The sequence below is a fragment of the Hyaena hyaena genome, unplaced genomic scaffold (genome assembly GCF_003009895.1).
Source record: "Hyaena hyaena isolate Hyena2069 unplaced genomic scaffold, ASM300989v1 scaffold_514, whole genome shotgun sequence".
Classification (NCBI taxonomy): Eukaryota; Metazoa; Chordata; class Mammalia; order Carnivora; family Hyaenidae; genus Hyaena; species Hyaena hyaena.
The window spans coordinates 1,093,226-1,113,068 of NW_024081146.1; the positions used below are offsets into that span (position 1 = coordinate 1,093,226).

At 52.2% G+C, this 19,843-nt stretch overlaps 1 protein-coding gene across 1 annotated transcript; it reads left to right on the forward strand.

The window, feature by feature from the left end:
* Window positions 1-992: 992 nt before the first annotated feature.
* RFC2 (replication factor C subunit 2) lies at window positions 993-19,534 on the forward strand. The gene is made up of 11 exons (XM_039255229.1): window positions 993-1,442; window positions 4,956-5,025; window positions 8,016-8,057; window positions 8,330-8,436; window positions 12,084-12,185; window positions 12,895-12,995; window positions 14,286-14,443; window positions 14,644-14,709; window positions 15,910-15,990; window positions 17,424-17,537; window positions 19,086-19,534. The coding sequence occupies exons 1-11, from the start codon at window positions 1,288-1,290 to the stop codon at window positions 19,194-19,196; spliced, it is 1,107 nt and encodes a 368-aa protein (XP_039111160.1). The 5' UTR covers window positions 993-1,287; the 3' UTR covers window positions 19,197-19,534.
* Window positions 19,535-19,843: the final 309 nt, after the last annotated feature.

Consider the following 19,843-nt stretch of genomic DNA (forward strand, 5'->3'; position numbering starts at 1 on the left):
GGGGAAAGAAAACTGAGAGATAAGGATAAAAATAGAACACAATCCCATGCGATATAGATTTGGGAGCCCCGTGTTTATTTGAATGACGAATCCATCACCTGGAAAACAAGGTCTTCTACCTATAATATACAGAGATTTTAGTTCGGGATGGAAGGGAAAGAGCCATAGGGTTTTGATCCATTCTCCGGTGAAAGCAACCTCACAGCTGACCAAACTGTTCTGGAAACATGGATCCCCACAGTTCATTAAACACACACTCAAATTGAACATTCACAGGGCGCCTGGGCTTGTGCTGGGTGCTAGGGAGAGAGAAATGGGTCCCAATTCTTACCTTCAATGCGGACATGGAAGCCAATTTTCCTCCCCAAATTAGGATGCAGTAGTATGCTAAGTGCAATACAATCGAATGTTATATGAATTGTTTTGGCAGCACAGCGGGGAATGAATCTTGGCTCCACCACTTACAACCTCAATGATATCGGACAAATGTTTCTATCACTCTCAAGGCCTGTTTCTGTGGATAATTAGGAGTATCCACCTCGGGTCTAGTGTCTAGTAAGAGCATCGTAAATGACAGTCATTGTGCATTATTTTTATTTATTATGCGCCCTTATTATGACATTTGGGCTATGCGAGGAAAGAGTAGTTAGTTCAGTAGGCAGAAAACGAGCCCAAAACAATGCTCAAAGTACTCATGAATATGGAGTACTAGTTTTCCGGAATGAAACTGAGCCACATCCTACAGAGGGACAGTTCCTTCCTCTGTTCCACCGTGCAACACTGGATCGCAAGCGCCAAGTTCCAGGGCGCAGGAGCGCACCCTATGGGAGCTGCCGTTTCCACTGGGACACCTGAGCGATCAGGACAGCTGGGCACAGTCAGGTGCCAGATGACACCGCCCAGACGTTCAGTCCCTGTGCGTGTCCGCCGTCAAACCCACGTCTGAGCGGAGGCGGGATGTTCCCACCCCCCAGGCCTGCCCAAGCCGCGGCTCCAGACCAGCCGCGCTGTCAGGGCCTCCCAGACCAATCACACAAAGACAAAAACCGCCGAACGTCCCTTCCTGGAGCGACCTGCCTTCTCGGAAGTCGATGCGGTCGGGTCTCGCCTTCCTCTCACTAGCAGGCTGGAAGCCAGGCCTCCCCTAGCAACCGCGGCCTCTAGCAACCGACGCCCACGCTAACCTCGGCCACGCTGGTGCTCTCTGCGCAGGCGCGAAAGGGGCTGGCCCAAGGCTTCCGCGGGCGACCGGCGTCCTCACGGCGTGCTACGGGCGGGGCTTGCGTGATGGCGTCACGGGGCGGGGCCTCGGGCGCGGGAAGAGGCGGCGGGAGAATGGAGGTGCAGGACAGCTGCAGTGGCGCCGGGGAGCTGGGGGTCCAGGACCCTGCCCCCGCCTCCGTGAAGACCGCAGGCAGCTCCAGCCACTACGAGCTGCCGTGGTGAGGGTCCGGGCCATACAAGATGGGTGCTCTGGACGTGTGGGTGGGCGAGTGGGCGGGCCGCGCCCCGGGCGGGGGTCCAGGGGCTGGAGATGGTTCCAGGGGCTTCTTAGCGGCGCAGGAGGCCCCGGGGCAGCGTCGAGTACATTAGTATTTGGAGAGAGCGAGGGATGCGCTTCGTTGACCCCACCTGGCTTAAGAGCAGCCTGTCTGAAGTCTGGAAGGGGGGGTCTCGGTCCTCTGTGATAATAGCCGCCCCCGTGACCACCTACTCAGCGCCGGGCGCTGTGCCTGGGGCTACTCTGATGTCGGTGGCAGGTTCGGGACTTGGGGTTGCGTGCACAAGGTGCATCCTGAGTAGCTAAGAGGAGCTAGTGACAGAGGAAGCCACCTCTCGGGCACAGGTGTGGTATGGACGATCCGCTCCGGCCCGACTCCCTGTGCTTGTGGCAATGGTTTAGTCTCCTTCCTCTGTGTGTGCCCATCCTTCCAGCGCCCCACCCCCCAATCTTGACCAGAGCAAGAGTGCAGTACAGCCCACCGGACTGTCCACAGCTGTCCTGCCAATCCCCCAGCCACTAGCCATTTGAGTCTATTGGGAGCCCTGGAAGTGAGGCTGGTCCGAATTGATATGGGCTGTAAATGTACAAAATACACTGGATTTCCAGAACTTAGTATTTTTTTATTTTTTAATGTTTATTTATTTTTGAGAGAAAGAGCAACAGAGCATGAGCAGGGGAAGAAGAGAGACAGAGGGAGACACAGAATCCAAAGCAGGCTCCAGGCTCTGAGCTGTCAGCACAGAGCCTGACGCGGGGCTTGAACTCACGAATCATGAGATTATGGCCTGGGCTGAAGTCAGACGCTCAACCAACTGAGCCACCTAGGTGCCCCCAGGACTTAGTATTTTATTTTATTTTATTTTATTTAATGTTTTATTTATTTCTGAGAGAGAGAGAAGCAACGTGAGCAGGGGAGGGTCAGAGAGAGAGGGAGAAACAGAATCTGAAGCAGGCTCCAGGTTCTGAGCTGGCAGTCAGCACAGAGCCCGACGCGGAGCTCGAACCCATGAACCGCGAGATCATGACCTAAGTGAAAGTCGGACGCTTAACCAACTAAGCCACCCAGGCGCCCAATGGACTTAGTATTTTAAAACTCAATAATTGTCACATCGACTATATGTAATAATAATCTTTCGAATATATTAAGTTCAATAAATTATTATTTTTTAATTTTTTATTGTTCATTTTTGAGAGAGAGAGCGCATAGGTGGGTAAGGGGAAGACAGAGAGGTAGACACAGAATCCGAAGCAGGCTCCAGGCTCTCAGCTGTCAGCACAGAGCCCAACATGGGGCTCGAACCCATGAAATGTGGGATCATGACCTGAACCAAAGTCCGATGCTTAACCGCCTGAGCCACCCAGGCACCCCCTAGGTTCAATAAATTATTAGTAAAATTAATTTTGCCCGTTTTCTTTTTACCTTAATTTTTTTTTTTTTAATTAAGAGAGAGAGAGTGTAGTGGAGAGGGGCAGAGAGAAAGAGAGAAGGAATCTCAAGCAGGCTCCTCTCTTAGTACAGTGCCCAATGCAGGGCTCCACATAGGGCTCCATCCCATGACCCTAGGACCATGACCTGAGCTGAAATGGGAGTCACATGTCCAACCAACTGAGCCACCCGGGCGCCCCTTTTTACCTTTTTTAAGGTGGCTGCTAGAAAGTGTAAAATTACATATGTGGCTTGAGTTACATTTTTTATGCACAACACTGGATGCTTAGGATATTTCATTGTACAAATTACACTCTACTGTCATGAGCTCCCATCGGATAAGGAAAGAGTAAAGAATAGACAAGTAGGCATGGGGTATATTTGCTGGTGACACGTGGCATGGGGTAAGTGGGTCTGGTGGTCAGGGAAGGCCTTTGAAGAGATGATATTTCAGCAAAGACTGGAATTCAGGGAGTGAGCCGTATGGCAATGTAGAGAAAGCTTTTTAATGTTTTATTTCTTTTTGAGAGAGCGCAAGTGGGCAAAGGGCAGAGAGAGGGGGACAGAGGATCTGAAGAGGGCTGTGTGCTGACAGCAGTGAGCCTGATGCAGGGCTTGAACTCACGAACCTTGAGATCATGACCTGAACCAAAGTCAGACGCTCAACTGACTGAGCCACCCAAGTACCCCAGCCCTTGCTTTATAAAACCAGTTTAGCACTGTAGTGGGATCCGCTAAGCTGTATATACTTGCTGATAAGAAAGGCCTTTAGAGCAAGGACAACGTCTTGCTTGTTTCTGTACCTTCCATTTTTCTCCCCTTAAGATCTTAAACTCCTGGGACACCTGGGTGGCTCAGTCGTGAGATCAATCCTCGAGCTGGGCTCTGCACTGACAGCATGGAGCCTGCTTGGGATTCCCTCTCTCTGCCCCCCACACCACACACACTGCTTTCTCGCTCTCAAAATAAACTTAAAGAACCTAAAGCTCTTGAACTCCTTACACAGTGCTTGGCACCTGGAAAGGGCTGAGTATGAACAAGAAATGAGGAGGAACAAGTGCACCCCATCTGCTAGTCTTGGAGGAGAGCGCTTTATTGACTGTACCTTGTGACAAACTGCTTCTTGGCATGAAGCTGCTCCTGGAGATGATGCAGGCCGAGGGCCAATCAGAGAGGATAATGAAGGGCCGAGGAAGGGCTGATGGGCACATCATTGCAGATCTCCTACCATGTCTGTTCTCAGAGCTCGAGAGAGTCCTCGTAACATCACTTATTAATTTAAAAGGAGAGAAGTAGTGGGGCGCCTGGGGGGCTCCATCGGTTGAGCGTCCGACTGTGGCTCAGGTCATGATCTCGTGGTCCATGGGTTCAAGCCCCACCTTGGGCTCTGTGCTGACAGCTCGGAGCCTGGAGCCTGCTTTGGATTCTGTGTCTCCCTCTCTCTCTCTGCCCCTCCCCTGCCCATGCTCTGTCTCAAAAAATAAACAAAAACATTAAAAAAAAAAAAAAAAGAGAGAGAGAAGTAGGGGTCTGAGTGAGCCATCAGCCTGTCCACGTCACACAAGATCACAGGACCGGCCTGCGGTTTCTGTCTAGCCAGCCCTGCTGTGCACCTGCCGCAAGGCTGCAGAAACTGGCAGGTGAGGGATGAGAAGGGGGCTTGGCTGCACCCGCGTCTGTCAGATCAGATGTCGGCGCCTCATTCTTTGTGACTCCGTTGTGATGGCCGACTGTGCCGCTGCACTGCCGCATCATTCCAGATGGCCCGCGCTGGCCCTTGTCCAGCAACAACAGGTGTTTCTCTGCCGCAGCGGGTCTGAAGCCTTCAGTGTACAATCCTTGTGCACTTAACCTTTCAAATGGCTCTTAGATGCCTCTTGAAATTTAAAGCCTGCAACATTTCGTATATGTAAGCTGAATGTTTATAACCTTCAGACGGAGCTCTCAGGATAGCCCTCTAATTCTTTCTTTGGGGCGTTGGGAAAATAGTCCTCTCAAGATCTCTATGTGTTTTCTTAAAAACAGGGTTGAAAAATACAGGCCAGTAAAGCTGAATGAAATTGTCGGGAATGAAGACACCGTGAGCAGGCTGGAGGTGAGTGATTTTTTTTTTTTTTTTGAGATGATCTTCTGTCACATTATCGTGGCTCAAGGCATCTGGAGGAAGATGGCCAAGATAGTGAGGGGCGGGACAAGCCAGGAGTCCAGAAGAATTAAGGGATGGAGAGATGGTCTGGAGAAGACTAGAAGCCATGGTGGATAAGTTCACATGGTTAAAGGGCTGGCTTATTGGAGAGGATTTCTCTGACTTGTTCTGTATTGTTCTAGCACAGGGATGGCCAACTTTTTCTGTAAAAGCTATGAAAGATAAAAGGTAGATATCTTAGTCTTTGCAATCCACATAAGGTCTTTGTCTAGTATCTTAATTTTTAATTTTTTGTTATTAAAATTTAAAAAAATATTTTAATGTTTATTTTCGAGAGAGAGAATGTACTGTGCACAAGCAGAGGAGGGGCAGAAAGACAGAGACACAAAATCCGAGGCAGGTTCCAGGCTCTGAGCTGTCAGCACAGAGCCCAACTTGGAGCTTGAACTCATGAGCCATGAGATCATGACCTGAGCCAAAGTCAGACACTTAACCAACTGAGTCACCCAAGAACCCCTAAAATTAAAAAAAATTTTTTTTTTTACATTTATTTATTATTGAGAGACAGAGCATGAACAGGGGAGGGGCAGAGAGAGGGAGACACAGAATCCGAAACAGGCTCCAGGCTCTGAGCTGTCAGCACAGAGCCCGACGTGGGTCCCGAACCCGTGAACTGCAGGATCATGACCTGAGCTGAAGTCGGTCGCTCAACTGAGCCACCCAGGCGCCCCCCCCTAAAATTTTTTTAATGTTTATTCATTTTGAGAGAGAGAGAGAGAGAGAGATAGCACAAGTGGAGGAGGGGCAGAGAGAATCGCAAGCAAACTCCTTGCTGTCAGCGCAGAGCCCAACCTGGGGCTTGATCTCATGAACCATGAGATCATGGCCTGAGCTGAGATCAAGAGTCAAATGCATAACTGACTGAGCCACTCAGGTGCCTCAATATTCTTAATTTTTTAAAACAATCCGTTAAGGGCACCTGGGTGGCTCAATTGGTTGAGCCTCCACCTTCAGCTCAGGTCATGATTTTACCATTCATGGGTTCAAGCCCCACGTCCGGCTCTGTGCTGACAGCTCAGAGCCTGGAGCCTGCTTCACATTCTGTGTCTCCCTCTCTCTCCCTCCCCCACTCATGCTCGGTCTCTGTCCCTCTCAAAAATGAATAAACATTTTAAGAAAAGCTTGTTAAAACAATCCTTTAAACACATAGAAACTGTTCTTAGCTAGGGGGCTTATAAAAATAGGCTTCAGGCCAGATGACCCCCTCCTCCCCCAGCACCCCTTTACTGTAGTTTGCCAACCCCTGCCTGGGGGGACTAAGTGACAGGACAGCTGGCTTCAGGACGAGAGGAGCAGGAACAAGCAGAATTGTTCACCATGGAGCACACTTTAAAATCCTCACTCTAGAGGTCTTCGGGAAGAATCTAGAAGCCCAGCTATTTGAGACCTGACAGACGGAGTCCTGGCAGTAATTGGGACTTTGACTTTACCAGCCACCGAGATATGTATTTATTTTACACATTTACTCATCCTACAAACATTTGAGTATCTCTTGTGCGCCAGATGTGGTCCAGAGTTAGGAGCTGTTGATACGATGGTCGAAAGGATAGACACGACCCTTGCCTGGGTGGGATTTATTCTCACGGGGGCTAAAGTCAACTGGTAATGTGACGAGCGCCCTGCCAGAGGAGGGACAGGGTGCTGTGGAAACACCTCGGGGGGCACGCCTGCTCACAGTAGCTTGATTCTCAAATGGAACGAGGGACGGCAAAGCTACGTAAGTGAGAGTTAGCGAGACGTGGGGAGCGGGGGGCGGAGGTAGGGAGAGTGGCAGCAATGGCACGTGCAAAGGCCCAGAGGTGAGAGGGCCTAGCTTGTTCGGGGGTAGGGGGGATGCCACCTGATTGGAACACAGAGAGAGTAGTGCCTTCCAGACATCACTGGGTGCAGGAATTGCCTGGGAATCTTGTTAGAAATGCAGATCATGAGCCAGGAGGTCTGGAGTGGGGCCAGGGAATCTGCATTTCTAACAGGCTCCCGGGAGGGGATGCTGATGCTGCTGGCCCATGGAGCCCACAGAGTGACCAGGCCGGACGTAGAGTGTGTGTACTGTGGCGGGGGGGGGGGGGGAGGATGAGAAATGAGCCGGTGGGGGGGGTGGGGCCTCATGAGCCCTGCTGAAGAGTTTGGGCTTCACGGTGAGAGCAATGAGGGGCCCTCCGATGGCTCCAGTCATGTGCAAAGGTTTTAATAGATGTGTGTTCTAGAAAATTGGGAAATTGGTTGTGGCTGCAGTAGGGAAAGATGCATGGGGAGTGGGGACCAGTTAAAAGCGATCTGGGAGAGAGGTGGTGATGGGCAAAGGGTGTGGCAGCGTGGCTGAAGAGAAGGAAATGGACCTGATATAAAGGAGAGAGGGGCGCCTGGGTGGCTTAGTCGGTTAAGCGTCCGACTTTCGCTTGGGTCATGATCTCGCGGTTCGTGGGTTTGAGCCCCACGTCGGGCTCTGTGCTGGCTGCCAGTTCAGAGCCTGGAGCCTGTTTCAGTCTGTGACTCCCTCTCTCTCTGACCCTCCCCTGCTCACGCTGTCTCTCTCTCTCTCCCAGAAATAAATAAAACATTTAAAAAAAAAAAGGAGAGAGAACGGCCAGGCCTCTAACTGAGGCAGTTGTGAGGCAGGGGCCCCACGGCCTCCAGCTTCCTCGCATGGGCAATAGGATTGGCGACGCTGACCGTCCACACAAGGGGAAGCCCGAGTAGGGTCTCAGGTGTAGCGGGGAGTGAGGAGTTTGGTTCGGACTCTGTAGAGGTGAGAGCTCTGTGGGGCATCTGCCTGGAGAAATTGGTGGCCGCGCTACTCCACCCGCCTGTGTGGCCGGGGACGCCTGGTGCCTTGAGTCTGCAGGTCAGTCCATTCTGATGCACCTCTCTTTCTGCAGGTCTTCGCAAAAGAAGGGAATGTGCCCAATATCATCATTGCTGTAAGTACTCGGGCCTGGGCCTGTCATATGTCTTAGAGTCTCCCTCTCCCTCCAAGAGCTGAAGTGCACAGAGCTTCCGGTCAGAGAGGCTGCCAGAGCCCTAGCCGTCCCCCTTGGCAGGGAAGTGTCCGCTCCAGGCGTCCAGGTTGGTGGCTGTGTTGATTTGGGGTGGAGGTTTGAGCGGGGAGGCGAGCGCAACGGCAGGAGACAGTAACTCGAGAGCTAAGGCGAGTTCATTCTGTCAGCTTGAAGCCCTCTCCATCTCCTCCTAGGGCCCCCCAGGAACGGGCAAAACAACGAGCATCCTGTGTTTGGCACGAGCCCTGCTGGGCCCGGCGTTCAAGGACGCAGTCTTGGAGCTCAACGCCTCAAATGACAGGTACGCCTGGGAGTTAGGACCGCCTGAAGGGGGGCAAGTGTTTGAGGTTTTGCGTTGCCGTAGAAACCGCCTGTCTGCAGGTCTATGTTGTACCTAGAGTTTGTCTTGCCAGCTTTGTGTTTTTCTTTGATCCTCAGGTGAACAAGGCGAGGGTCTCTTGTCTGTAGACATGGCATCATAAGCACTTGAACTGCTTGTCATTTTTTCTCTTTTGTAATGTTTTTATTTTTGAGAAAGAGAGAGGTTATGAGCAGGGTTGGGCAGAGAGAAGGGGACAGAGGATCCAAAGCAGGCTCTGCACTGACAGCAGAGAGCCGGATGCAGGGCTCGAGCTCATCAGACCATGACCTGAGCTGATGTAGGACATTCGACATTCAACTGACTGAGCCACCCAGGGACTGCTACTTGGTGGGTTTTTTTTTTTTTTTTTTGGACATTTAATTATTATTGAGAGACAGAGAAAGACAGAGCATGAGCAGGGGAGAGGCAGACGGAGGGGGAGACACAGAATCGGAAACAGGCTCCGGGCTCTGAGCTGTCAGCACAGAGCCTGATGTGGGGCTCGAGCCCACAGACCCTGAGATCATGACCTGAGCTGAAGTCGGACACTTTACCGACCTGGGTCGGTTCACCCCTCCTTAGGCAACCTGGTGGCCCCCTGCTCCTGGGAGGTTACCATGTTGATGCTGAACTTAGTGCGGACACCCGATCGGCATAGTGCACTACAGCCCAGAACTCCTGGGCTTGAGCGATCCTCCTGCCTCAGCCTCCCGAGTAGCTGGGACTACAGGCTCACACCACCGCGCCCGGCAAATCGGACGCTTAACCAGCTAAGCCACCCAGGTGCTCCATTTGTGTCTTTTTTCTAATGAAACTTTTTCTTTTAATGTTTATATATTTTTGAAAGAGAGAGCACAAAGAGAGAGGAGTAGAAAGAGAGAAGGAGACACAGAATCAGAAGCAGGCTCCAGGCTCTGCTCTGAGCTGTCAGCACAGAGCCCAACACGGCTTGAACACGCAAGCCCTGAGGTCATGACCTGAGCCGAAGTCGGACGCTGAACCAACTGAGACACCCAGGCGCCCCAAAATTATTTTTTAAATTATATTTATTTTTTAATGTTTTTAAATGTTTTATTTATATATTTTTTATAGTTTATTTATTTTTGAGAGGACAGAGACAGCATGAGCAGGGGAGGGGCAGAGAGAGGGAGACACAGAATTTGAAAAAGGCTCCAGGCTCTGAGCTGCCAGCATAGAACCCGATGCGGGGCTCAAACCCACAAACTGCGAGATCGTGACCTGAGCCGAAGTTAGATGCTTAACTGACTGAGCCACCCAGGTGCCCGTTTTATTTATTTCTGAGGGAGAGAGAGAGAGAGAGACAGCGTGAGCAGGGGAGGGTCAGAGAGAGAGGGAGACCCAGAATCTGAAGCAGGCTCCAGGCTCCGAGCTGTCAGTACAGAGCCTGACATGGGGCTTGAACTCAGGAACCACGAGATCATAACCTGAGCCAAAGTCAGATACCTCACCAACTGAGCCTTCCAGGCGCCCCTAATGTTTATTTTTGAGAGCCAGTGAGCCAGGGAAGGGCAGCGGGGGAGGACAACAGATCCAAAATGGGCTCTTCAAGATTTTATTTTATTTTTCTAAGTAGTCTCCACACCCAACATGGGGCTTGAAATTACAAGTCGCATGCTCTACCCGCTGAGCCAGCTGGATTCCTCCCATCCTCAGAAGTTTCTAGAACACCGTTCAGCGGTGTCAAGTGCACTCATGCTGTTACGCAGCCATCCCCCCAAACTCATTTCCGTGTGGAACTGAAACTGGTTGTCCATTCGACAGTGACTGTCAACGTCCTTCTCCCCCCTGGCACCGGGTAGCCATCATTCTGCATTCTGTCCCTGTGAATTTGACTCCTCTAGGGACCTCTTGTAAGTGGAAACCTCTAGTATTTGTCTCTTTGTAACTGGCCTGTGTCGCTCAGCAGAACGCCCTCACGCATCGTCCCTGTCGGGATGGGTGACAGAAAGCCCTTCCCTTTGAGGAGCCAACAGTGCCCCCTCCCACCCCCCACCGTGGGTGGGAAGACCCGCCGTGTTTTGCTTGTGTTGCTTTGCCGTGAACATGGGTGGGCAGACAGCTCACTGAGACCGGTTTCAGCTATTTTGGATCTGTGCTCAGAAATGGGATCACAGGGTTATTTTTGGTCACTCTGTGTAGTTTTTTGAGGACCCGCCACACCGTGTGTCCATGGCAGCTGCGCCACTTTGCAGTCACATCATCAGTGGCGCCCAGTTCCCCGACATCTTCACCAGTGGTCATTATCTTCTGTTTTTGGTGGTGGTGGTGGCAGCGGGCAGTCGTCATGATGGGCATGAGGTGCTGTTTACTCTTTTTTTTTTATGTTTACTTATATTTGAGACAGAGAGAGAGCAGGAGCGGGAGAGGGGCAGAGAGAGAGGAAGATACAGAATCCGAAGCAGGCTTCAGGCCCTGAGCTGTCAGCACAGAGCCTTACGCAGGGCTCAAACCCATGAACTGCGAGATATGACCCGAGCCGAGGTCAGAAGCTTAACTGACTGAGCCACCCAGGAGCCCCCATGGTGTTTACTCTTTAAATAAAAATACTAGAGGATTACGAAATTAGGAACTGTTGAATAAAATGTCTATAGAGGCTGCCTTTGCCTCAACCATTCCTTGAGGACATGGTTCTGACCTTTTTAATATTTTCCTGGGTTTTTTTTTTTAATGTTTATTTAGAGAGAGAGAGTGAGCAAGCATGAGCATGACTGAGGGCGGGGCAGAGAGAGAGGGAGACGGGATCTGAAGCAGCTTCTGCGCTGTCAGCACAGAGCCCAGTGCAGGGCTCTAACTCATAAACTGTGAGATCTTGGCCTGAGCTGAAGTTGGACGCTTAACCGACTGAGCCACCCAGGCGCCCCTATACTTTGCTGATTCTGAAGATCCGTATATCCTCGAAACCGGCAACGCTCTTCAAATACGACTCACCACTGATCTCTTGTCACAAATGAGCTGAGATTGATCCATTTTATAAATTCGGAGTCCAGGTGTCAAATACAAGTAGGTCCTAGCCTATCGTTACTTGTTCTACTCACACTTGATTCATCAGACTCACTACTTTTGAAAACTCTGGTGGCTTATAATTTTGAGAAAATGGTCCATAATTATGAAATAGTTCCAACTTTAGATTTATTAACCCCCTGGGGTGCCTGGGTGGCTCAGTCGGTTGAACGTCTGACTTTGGCTCAGGTCAGGATCTCATGGTTCGTGGGTTCGAGCCCCGCGTTGGGCTCTGTGCTAACAGCTAGCTCAGAGCCTGGAGCCTGTTTTGGATTCTGTATCTCCCTCTCTCTCTGACCCTCCCCTGCTCATGCTGTTTTGCTCTCTCTCAGAAATAAATAAAAACAAAAAAAAAAAAAGAAGAAGTAAGTAAATTTGTCTTTTGGGAGACCTCCAGGAAAGAATGAAATTAATGATCTGTTGATCCTTATAAAAAGTTAGAATTGCCCCCAAAACCTAGAAACTAAAATTGTTTCCTTGGTGGCGTTCTGGCGGTTGGAAGTCCCCATGAAGGTACCCGGATTTGTCTCTGAGGGTGACAATACCGTTCTGCCATGTTGTTTCAGGGGCATTGATGTCGTGAGGAACAAAATCAAGATGTTTGCCCAGCAGAAAGTCACCCTTCCCAAGGGGCGGCACAAAATCATCATCCTCGATGAGGCAGACAGGTAGAATGCTTTGCTGAGTGCACATGACCTTGATTTCTCTGTCTCCTGTCGGGCTTAATTTATTCGGGAGGGAAAGCTCTCACCTTTGCACTTCTGGGGCTGACTGGCTTATCACATCTTCAGAAAACAGTTTTATAGTGGCTTGAGCTTTAAACCTTACCTTTATTTTATTTTATTTTATTTTATTATTTTATTTTATTTTATTTTTAATGTTTATTTATTTTTGAGAGAGAGAGAGAGAGACAGAGTGAGCAGGGGAGGGACAGAGAGAGAGGGAGACACAGAATCTGAAACAGGCTCCGGGCTCTGAGCTGGCTGGCAGCACAGAGCCTGATGCGGGGCTCGAACCCACAAACCGCGAGATCATGATCTGAGCCCAAGTCGGACGCTTAACCGACTGAGCCACCCAGGCGCCCCTGTGCTGTACCTTTAATGCCTGTGACTTAACTCATTCTGTAATGGGAAGGCGGTGTTTCCCACTCTCCTTCACCTTCACGCATTGTGCCCTTCCCCGCCCTGGCTCAGGTAGTTTGCCTCAGACCCCACTGCGGTGAGTGCCCCCTGCCTGTGTGAGACCCACAAGGGGTCCCGGAGAAAAGCTGAGTATGCTCAGTGTGAAGTCCAGGGCTCCCAGGGGCTCCGGGGAGGAACTTATGTCCCGTGGGCCCTGGGTCCCAGTTGTAAGCTGCCCATGTGTTTTTCTCCTCAGTATGACCGATGGAGCCCAGCAAGCCTTGAGGAGAACCATGGAAATCTACTCCAAAACGACTCGCTTTGCTCTTGCTTGTAATGCTTCGGATAAAATCATAGGTGAGGCTCAGCTCTGTATGGCTTGGGTCCCACGTGTGGTGCTTGGGTTGGCCCTTCATCAACAGAGCAGCAGGGGCTTTCTGACCACCTACCATGGGCCGGGCTTTTTTTATTTAAAGCTTGATGAATGAGCTTTTTTATTTAATGAAAAAAGAATGAGCTTTTTTATTTAATCGTCTACAATTCTATGTGAAGGTAGTATTAGCTCTGTATTAGAAGTGAGAAAACTGGAGCTCAGAGAGGTTGGATGGTTTGCCCAAAGTCACAAGGCAGCAGAAGAGCTGGGACTGGAACCCCAGGCCCATCTGACTCTTGCACCATTGCAGGCACACGTGACATCTCAAGCTGCACACAGCGCCATGGTCACTGCCTTGCTGCGGGCATGCTCCTGCACTTCCTGCGCACTCTGAGCACTTGGCACGCGCTCAGGCTGCACACGGGGCTTTGCGGTCACCAGGAACCGCCCCCTCTGGGGAAGCGTGCCCATCAGCTTGCTCTGCCCGGGCCCTGGCTGCCCCTCCCCAAGATCGGTCTGCCTCCTCACGCGGAAATCAAGAGTCCACACTCAGCCCCACCAAACCACCCAGGCGCCCCTACTAGTTGCTTTTAAGTATGAACTGATCTGCACTAATTGCTCCTCTTATCTGTGCTGATAAACCAAATACGTAATCAGGGTTACGTTGTGGAGCTTCCTGCTTCCAGACAGGTTGAAATGGACTGGCTCTTAGGACTCCCAGCTTTTTTTTGATGCACGTATCAGCTCACAGGAGCGTGTGTGAGCACAGAGTGTAGACGGCAGAGGAACCGGATTGGGGCTGGGGGTCGTAGAGAAGCCGCTGTCATCGTCCAAATCTCATGTCAGGGAAGCTTCCAGAGTTCTGCCTCTGTCTCTGTGGTGGTTCTCTGCCCCGGCTATGGTCAGAATCACCTGTGGAGCCCGTACAGAAGCCACACAGATGTCCTGTGCTCACCGGCTGGGCGGTGACACCCAGCACACATGGTGACCCAGCGCCCAGCCCTGACTCGGCAGCACGCTGTGGCACGTGGAGGTCTCTATGCTGGAGGGTCCTTTTCCCTTCTAGAGGCCGCCGGGGACCGTGCTGGGGAGAGCCTCTCTTGTTGCCACTGCTTGCTTGATCCTTTGAAACTTGGCCCTCTTCCCAGAGCGGAGAAAGCACAGGCTGGGGTGGGCGTTGGGGGGGGAGTGTGGTGGCCACGTGGCTGACGCGCGCGCACTCAGTGCCACCGCGCCGCCATCAGCAGAGAGCCTCACCCTCCTGTCCCGTGCAGAGCCCATCCAGTCCCGCTGTGCGGTCCTGCGCTACACGAAGCTGAGCGATGCCCAGATCCTGGCCCGGCTGATGACCGTGCTCGAGCAGGAGAAGGTGCCCTACACAGATGACGGCCTGGAAGCCATAATCTTCACCGCCCAGGGAGACATGAGGCAGGTGTGTGCCACCGCCGCCACCCCCTGGGCTCCTTGCCCCTCATTCTGGGGGCGGACGCAGGGAGTGGCCGCTGCGCAGACAGGATGTGGACCCCACACACCACTGGGGCCTGGGGCTGAAGGAGGGAAGATCCTTGAAGTGGGGGGGGCAGGGGGGAGGCAGGACTGCAAATCTCCGCCCACGTCGTCGCTCTTCCGCAGGCGCTGAACAACTTGCAGTCGACTTTCTCAGGATTCGGCTTCATCAACAGTGAGAACGTGTTCAAGGTACAGGAGCCCCCAGGGGGTTCTGCAGAGCAGTGTCGCCCATGGCGGTGGTGCCTGTGCTGGGGACCCCCTGCTCTGCGCAGAGTCTGGGAGTGTCGGACGCGGTCGCTCACCCACCCCCAGGGTCACCCTGAGGGTCCTCGTGTGGCCCTGCACACAGAGGTTCTCCGCACCTGATGGCCGAGGACACAGGCTTCCGCCGTGCGCCCCCAGATCAGACGGCTCCGCTAGTGCAGGAGGACGGAGGGCAAGCGCTGAGCCCACACCCTCCGCACCCCCCAGCCCAGGGCCAGACACTGCCACTCTCCTACGTCCACAGAGGGATACTTTTGAAAGCTGGCTACTCCATCTTGACAGCCTGGGGTCTGCATGCCACTTTGGAGGCCGGTTTTCCCCCAAATAAGAGAGGGGAGAGCTCTCGGTGTATTTGGACCTTATCAAGTCTGCGGGTTAAGAAAGCCATGTTGAAAGCCTGTTGAGCCCCCTGTGGTGAATGCGTTTTTCAAGGACACTCTGGGAACTTGCCCAGTCTCCTCTAGATAGTTTAGGCCCCGGCTCCTCTGGGAGCAGACGTTTGAGGGCTCTGGAAAGCTCGATTTCTGAGGGAAGTGACCTGAGCTGGGCAGACACACCCTGGGGTGGCGCAGGACCATCCCAGAGGCAGAAGGCTGTCATTAGAAGCTGTTAGTGTGGGTCCTGAGTGGGAGGGTGGAGTGGGGCCTCCGGGCCAGTGGAGGCAGGGGCGGGGGGCGGCCCCAGAGTCAGGGACACCCGCACCCCACCCCCACCCCCCAGAGGCTCCTCTTCACTCCCACACTCTGAAGCGAGGGGCCCTCTCCTGGGAAAGCCTGTTCCTACTCCGGGTGGCAGGTTGGCCCACGAGGCCTCCCGGCTCTTCGGTGGATTCTGAGTGGTTCTGGGCAGACCCATGTGACCTGAGGTGTGTGGCTGATGGCTTCCAGTGAGACAGAAGATTCTTGTCAGCCCCTGTCCGCTCAGCTTCTGCCTGGGAAGTCTGTACGCGGTGTCAGAAGCCCTTCCTCACTGACGTTCCCAAACCTGGCTGTGTTTGCCAGAGAATTCGAGGAGGAAAGGCAGCTGGGGGGTTGGTCACGCTGGTGGCCCTGCAGTTGGTCTGTCGGGGCTCCTCCCCAGCTGGGCCCCCTCAGCCCCACGGGCCTTCATTTCCGGTTTGCCCAGGTCTGCGACGAGCCCCACCCCTTGCTGGTGAAGGAGATGATCCAGCACTGCGTGAACGCCAACATCGATGAAGCCTACAAGGTTGGCCTCATGCCCTCTTCCCAACTGGGGGTGGGGGGGCCACTCTGCGCTAGGGACTTCACATGTGTTGTTCCACCGTTTTTGTTTTTGTTTTGAGAGAGAGGGTGTGAATGAGGGGTAGAGAGAGAGAAAAGTGGGGCTCATGCTCACCCAACGCAGGGCTCAAACTCATGAACCGTGTGATCATGACCTGAGCCGAAGTCAGATGCTTAACTGACTGAGCCACCCGGGCACACCCTCCACTTAATTCTTAGAATGAGGCTAGGAGTTGGGTACATGTCAGAGAAGAAAACTCGTTCTGGGAGACTCAGTTCCTTGCTCTAAATCACACTGTTGCCAAGCACTCAACCCGTGACTCAGAATCCCACCTTTGTACAATAATTATATCCCCCACAAGGGGACTCTGTCCACCCGAGACCTGAGGAAAGACCAGCCCAACTCCTTACGTTTCAGTGAAGCCGTCTGTATGCAGGAGGGAGACTTCATCCTCCCGCCCTGCCTGAGGAGGGTGGGAATGGCTTCCTGGGACCCAGCGGACCCTGGTCATCCGGGAGAGGCAGGACCGGGGGCTTCTAGGCTCATGATGGAGCCCAGTCCCATGTACAGATTCCAGGGACATCTTAAGGGTGCCGGTGACCCTCAGGCCATAGGCCCGATCCTGGGAGGTCCCCCACACTCCACTGCCAGCAAACTAGGCCAGAGGTGGACTGGGTTTAGGGCGGGGCCAGACATACCGTGAACCCGGAGGGTAAGGGGGAATACCTGGGCGGATACCCCAACACATGGCCTGAAGGCAGCCTTCAGATTTATGAACACAGAGCTTCCCTACCCCCTGCGTCCACCCCAGGATGCCACCAAAGTAAAACAAGTGACCCCAGACCCCGTGGCCTGGGCGGGCTTGGAACTGGGGCCTTGAGAGGGCAGGAGGCTAGGAGGGCTCTGCCTCAGTGGAGGTTTGGTGGGGCCAGGCCTGCAGGGGGCGCACCCTGTGCCTGGCAGCTCCTGAGCACAAGGCAGACATGGTTCTGCCTCCTTCCCCAGGAGCCGCTGCGAAGATTAACCAGCCTTCAGGAGCCTTGGGTAAAGATGGTACCAGGCCCTTGTAGTAGATCATGCAGAGCATTTTCAAACGTTTGTGATATTGGGGCGCCTGCCTGGCTCTGTCGATAGAGCACGCAGCTCTTCATCTTAGGTGCCTAGTGCAGGCCCCACATCGAGCTCGGAGCCTAATGTGAATAAATAAGCAAGAAAACATTTGTGCCATCCTCTCTACCTGCTGGGAAACTACTGACCCCTGGGCAAACCAGAGGGCATAGCCCACCTGCCTCCCCTGAGTCGCTGCCAGAGACTGGTGTCGCTTCAGCCTCTCATCTCCCTCCCCCCGACCCCCCCGGCCCCGGTACCCTTGTCCCCACCTTGTCTCCTCTGCCCAGATCCTTGCTCACCTGTGGCATCTCGGCTATTCACCGGAGGACATCATTGGCAACATTTTCCGAGTGTGTAAAACCTTCCAGATGGCAGAGTACTTGAAGCTGGAGTTCATCAAGGTCAGTGAGAGGACTCTCCCGGGGACATGGGCCAAGCCCTGGTCTCTTCGTCTCATTCATGGGCCTGGCCCTGGAAGGTGCGCAGCGAAGGTCTCAACCACGGCAGAGGCAGGGGTCCAGGAGATGGTTGAAGCCTGTCCCGCCAGCCAGCGACCTAAGGTTCCTTAGGGTGGCTCTTCATTCAAGAATGATTTGTTTCCATTTATCCTTAAGGTCAGGGTAACTGAGGTATAATTTACATAGAGCACAGTGAGCCTCCTGGGTGCCTTCTCTTGACAAAAGTGTTCATCCCACAGCTCTGGGATTCCCTGCCTCCCAAATGCATGTGCCCCTTTGTAGTCAGCTCCTCCTCCAGCATCCAGAAACCATTGATCTATTTTCTGTGTTTCCTCTTTGCAGGGACAGAATCTTCCAGAATGCCCTATACATGGAATCAAGTAGAAGGGAGTCTTTTTTTTTTTTTGAGAGAGAGACTGTGAGCGGAAAGGGAGCAGATGGGGGGGAGAGAGAGAATCCCAAGCAGGCTCCACACTCATTGCAGAGCCTGATGCAGGGCTCAATCCCAGGACCCTGGGATCATGACTGAGCCACCTAAGTGCCCCTACCCCCTTTATCTACCTACCTATTTATTTATAGGGAGCCTTTGAGTCTGGCTGCTTCTACTTTGCTTAATGCATTTAGGATTTGTTCACGCTTTTGAGTCTGTTGGTGGGTCATTCCTTTCATTGCTGAGCAGTGCTCCACGGTACGGACGCACTGCATTTGCATGTTCCCCCGTTGAAGGATATTTGGGTGTCTGGGTTTTGGGGACTCCAAATAAGGCCACTGTAAACATTTGTGTGCATGAATTAGTGGGAAGGTGAATGTAAATTTTTATTTTTGTGAGGTAACTTCCCAGGAGCTGAGATCTCTTGTTGTCATGGTAAGGGCATGTTTAACTTTTCAAGAAACTGCCCAGATGACCTCCAAAGTGACTGGGGTATTTTGCATTTCTACCAGCAGCGTGAGTGTTCTAGATTATCCACCGCCTGGCCGCCATTCAGGATGTTCGGTTGATATTTTCTAAAGCCGTTCTAATAGGTGTGTAGTAGCATCTGGTTGGAGCTTTAATGTGTATTTCCCAGTAACTGGTGATGTCCAGTCCTTTTGCGTGTTTTGATCTGCCTTCCATCATCTTCAAGGAAGCATCTGTTCAAGTCTACCACTTTTTTAATTGGGTCGTTTTCTTGTTCTTGAGTTTTGAGAGTTATTTACATATTCTAGCTACAAGTCCTTTATCAGATGCTTGTTCTATAAATATTTTAATATTTTCTCCAAGCCTGGCTTTTTTTTCCCCCCTTAATAGTATCTTACAAGGAAATATCTCAGTATCCTCTTAGAAACAAATAAACCGAGCTTTAAATATAACCCATTATGACTGAGAGTTTATTTCCCAGCGGGAGTGTGAGTTCATTGCATCAAGTTTAAGTAAACTATTAGTTCAAGTTTAAGAAAAACAGAAAGCGCTCCTCACGTATTAACCAGATTTACATTTGCTTTGCTTTTCAGGAAATTGGATACACTCACATGAAAATAGCAGAAGGCGTGAACTCGCTTCTGCAGATGACAGGGCTCCTGGCCAGGCTGTGTCAGAAGACAATGGCCCCGGTGGCCAGTTAGGGCGGAGTACTCATCGGATCTGATGACACGGTAATTAGCGCCTTCGGATTTGGAAAAAAAATGCTGCCTTAGACCAGCATGGGGACGTGCCTTCTTTTCACACAGCCGTGGCCTTCACCTTCACGCGACTTCCATAAGTGTTTGCGCTCAGCCTCAGACTTATGGGTGTGGTGACAGATGGAAAGGCCCCAGAGAACCCCCAAAGGCCATGGCACCCGGTCTGGGCCTGTGTGGCATTTCAGCTCCTAAAAAAGCTGTACCGGGCACCTGGGGGACTCAGTGGGTTGAGCATCAGACTCTTGATCTCGGCTCAGGTCATGATCTCGTGGTTCATGAGATCGAGCCCTAAATGGGGCTCTGTGCTGATGGCGTGGAGCCTGCTTGGGATTCTCTCCCCGCCGCCCCCACTCTCTCTGTCCCACCCTCGCTCATGTGCTCTGTCTCTCTCCAAATAAATAGACATTAAAAAAAAAAAAAAAAACATACAGTTTTATCAGCAGTAAGGTGGTAACACGAGGCCACCAGGAAAACCGGCTTCCTGTCTCTGCCCCTAGCATCCTTCAAGTAGGAAAGGTGATGTAGGTGACAGACTGATCAAGCTAATCTCAGTCCTCAGTTCATGGGGTCGGGGCAGGGTTTGCATAATT

Coding starts and splice junctions, on each gene's coding strand:
- RFC2 (XM_039255229.1), top strand. CDS start 1,288: ATGGCGTCACGGGGCGGGGCCTCGGGCGCGGGAAGAGGCGGCGGGAGA. Junction 12,996..14,285: donor TGCTTCGGATAAAATCATAG/GTGAGGCTCAGC, acceptor TGTCCCGTGCAG/AGCCCATCCAGTCCCGCTGT. Junction 14,444..14,643: donor CCCAGGGAGACATGAGGCAG/GTGTGTGCCACC, acceptor GCTCTTCCGCAG/GCGCTGAACAACTTGCAGTC.